General features: G+C 34.2%; 1 protein-coding gene across 1 annotated transcript; it reads right to left on the bottom strand.

The window, feature by feature from the left end:
* Positions 1-942: 942 nt before the first annotated feature.
* Positions 943-2,114, bottom strand: LOC109589469 (uncharacterized). Its single transcript, XM_020005548.1, has 2 exons — positions 2,043-2,114; positions 943-1,508 (listed from the first exon to the last, which is right to left on the bottom strand). Exons 1-2 carry the CDS (start codon positions 2,049-2,051, stop codon positions 1,188-1,190), a joined length of 330 nt encoding a protein of 109 aa, XP_019861107.1. The 5' UTR covers positions 2,052-2,114; the 3' UTR covers positions 943-1,187.
* Positions 2,115-2,120: the final 6 nt, after the last annotated feature.

The raw sequence follows: 2,120 nt of genomic DNA, 5'->3' as shown, positions 1-2,120 counted from the left end.
TATGAAGCTAATGATCCCAATCTTTAAATTGCTACTATTACATTAATGGGCATGAGAATAAAGGATTATTTCCTCCTGTACAGCAATGGATTTATCTGCATCTATGCCTCTTATGACGTCACGTTTAGCCACACCCACCGACAGGAAGTAACATTGAAGCAAGCAAAATGAGCATTTTTGAAGGCTCATATCTCAGTGAATAAATTTTTTTAGACAATAGGAGTTGGAGCACATCATTATTATGGTCAGGCAATCATATTAAGATCATAAAATAAATACCCTAAAAATACATTGCAGTTACCCTTTAAATGATACATAAACTTCTTCATTAGGAATTATGACCAACTCATTCACATTGCCTGGAACTAAAAACTGGATGTCAATTAATAGCAAATTAATATTAAACTTTTTACCCGTTAATTTAATGCAAATGTAATGACTGTAGTTCACCTGAGATCACTACTACAAAAGGAGGAGCCACCAGTTCTGTTCCACTAACAAGTAATCCAGCTTATGGACCATTGAGAAATTAATGTACTCATTGTCAAGTTGTTTTTATATTTAGCGTGGTGTGATTAATTAATCACTAAAAATCTTTTATATTGTTAAAATTTTGCATTGTTTTTCTAGTTCTGACCTTTTGACAGTTAAAAAAAATTTTTAATTTTTTTCTCAATGTGTACTTGTTGTAATTAGACGTTCCTCATCTTCATGCTGTGTATCAGTGTTACTGTATAAATGAAAGAGAAAGCAGATGAACACAAAACACCTAGCAAATTATACTTATCATTACCCATTCACGTGTATACTTTTATTGAGCAAACAGTCAGCAAGATAAGACTAAACTGCTATCCAAAAACTTCTCCAGCAGCAAGGAAGGTCATACAGCACAACAATGGCGTGGCTCAGGGGGGGGGCTGAGCCCCTTAATGTTTTACATTCTTCTAGTTGAATAACACAAATGTGTACACAATAATACCATCAATGACAAAGATATACCAGTTGTATAGTACAGGGGCAGCTGACACTAAGCATGTGATAATACATAATGCACACCATAACATACAAATGGACATCATGAGCATACATGTACATATGCTACACATCATCCTCATATTATTAGGACACACATAAAAGGCAAAACAAGACAGTGTGCTTATACTAGTTCAAAGTAGTTCAGTAATTAATTAATAATAGTTCCCATGGTTACTTCCCCTCACTCTGCGTCTATCATGATGATGAGTCACATGAGAATACGTGACTTGATTACTGGTGTCCTTGGGTCTCTGGTGGCGTCTACCAGACGACGAAGAACTATGATCAAGATCAGCATACTCAGTACCCTCTGGAGGTGGTGGTGGGTTATGAGATGCTGCCGATTTTTGAATGGCAGAATATAAAACCTGATTATCAGCTTCGGGTGAAATTGCTTTTGCTGGTTTTGGAGGAGCTTGTATCGTAGAGGAAGATGATTTAGCAGAGTAGTCTACTTGAGCATAGTTATAAGCCTTGAGAAGAGAGAGAGAGGGAGAAAGATCAATAAATAATATAAAAGCAAGCATTCACACAGACACAAACACCTGCTAAACCAGCTGCACAGTCATTAATATAGTAACATTATTGTTCGAAATAATGACAAGCAACATCATCACATGCACACACACACACACACACACACACACTTTTTCATTATGAGGACAATATTATATTATTTTTACATGTATATATATAATTGCAGATAATGATACCTGACAAACTACAAACTTCCCATTAAGTTAAAGACAACACAAACATAAAATACACTATACAAAAGGTTAAGACAACACCTAACAAAAACAAATTTTAAATGTATGTACATGTACAACTAATGGCTTATTTTAACTCTTGAGAAAAACAACATTAAAAAAAACATTGTCACATCATAAAGGTAAACCTTTTAAAATATAATGACTGTGTGTAACAAATTACAATAATATTAAGCTCTGTGGATATTAGAAATGGTGTTTAGCTAGGCAGCTGTTTGTGTTCGTGTGTAAATTTACTTCAATCATTTGAGGAGGAACAGAAGATTTTGTGTCTTTGTTTTTTTTCTTAACATAACATATAATAGCAATCACCAA

The sequence above is a fragment of the Amphimedon queenslandica genome, unplaced genomic scaffold, assembly GCF_000090795.2.
Source record: "Amphimedon queenslandica unplaced genomic scaffold, v1.1 AMPQUscaffold_11289, whole genome shotgun sequence".
Classification (NCBI taxonomy): Eukaryota; Metazoa; Porifera; class Demospongiae; order Haplosclerida; family Niphatidae; genus Amphimedon; species Amphimedon queenslandica.
This window is presented reverse-complemented; position numbering and strand designations above follow the sequence as displayed.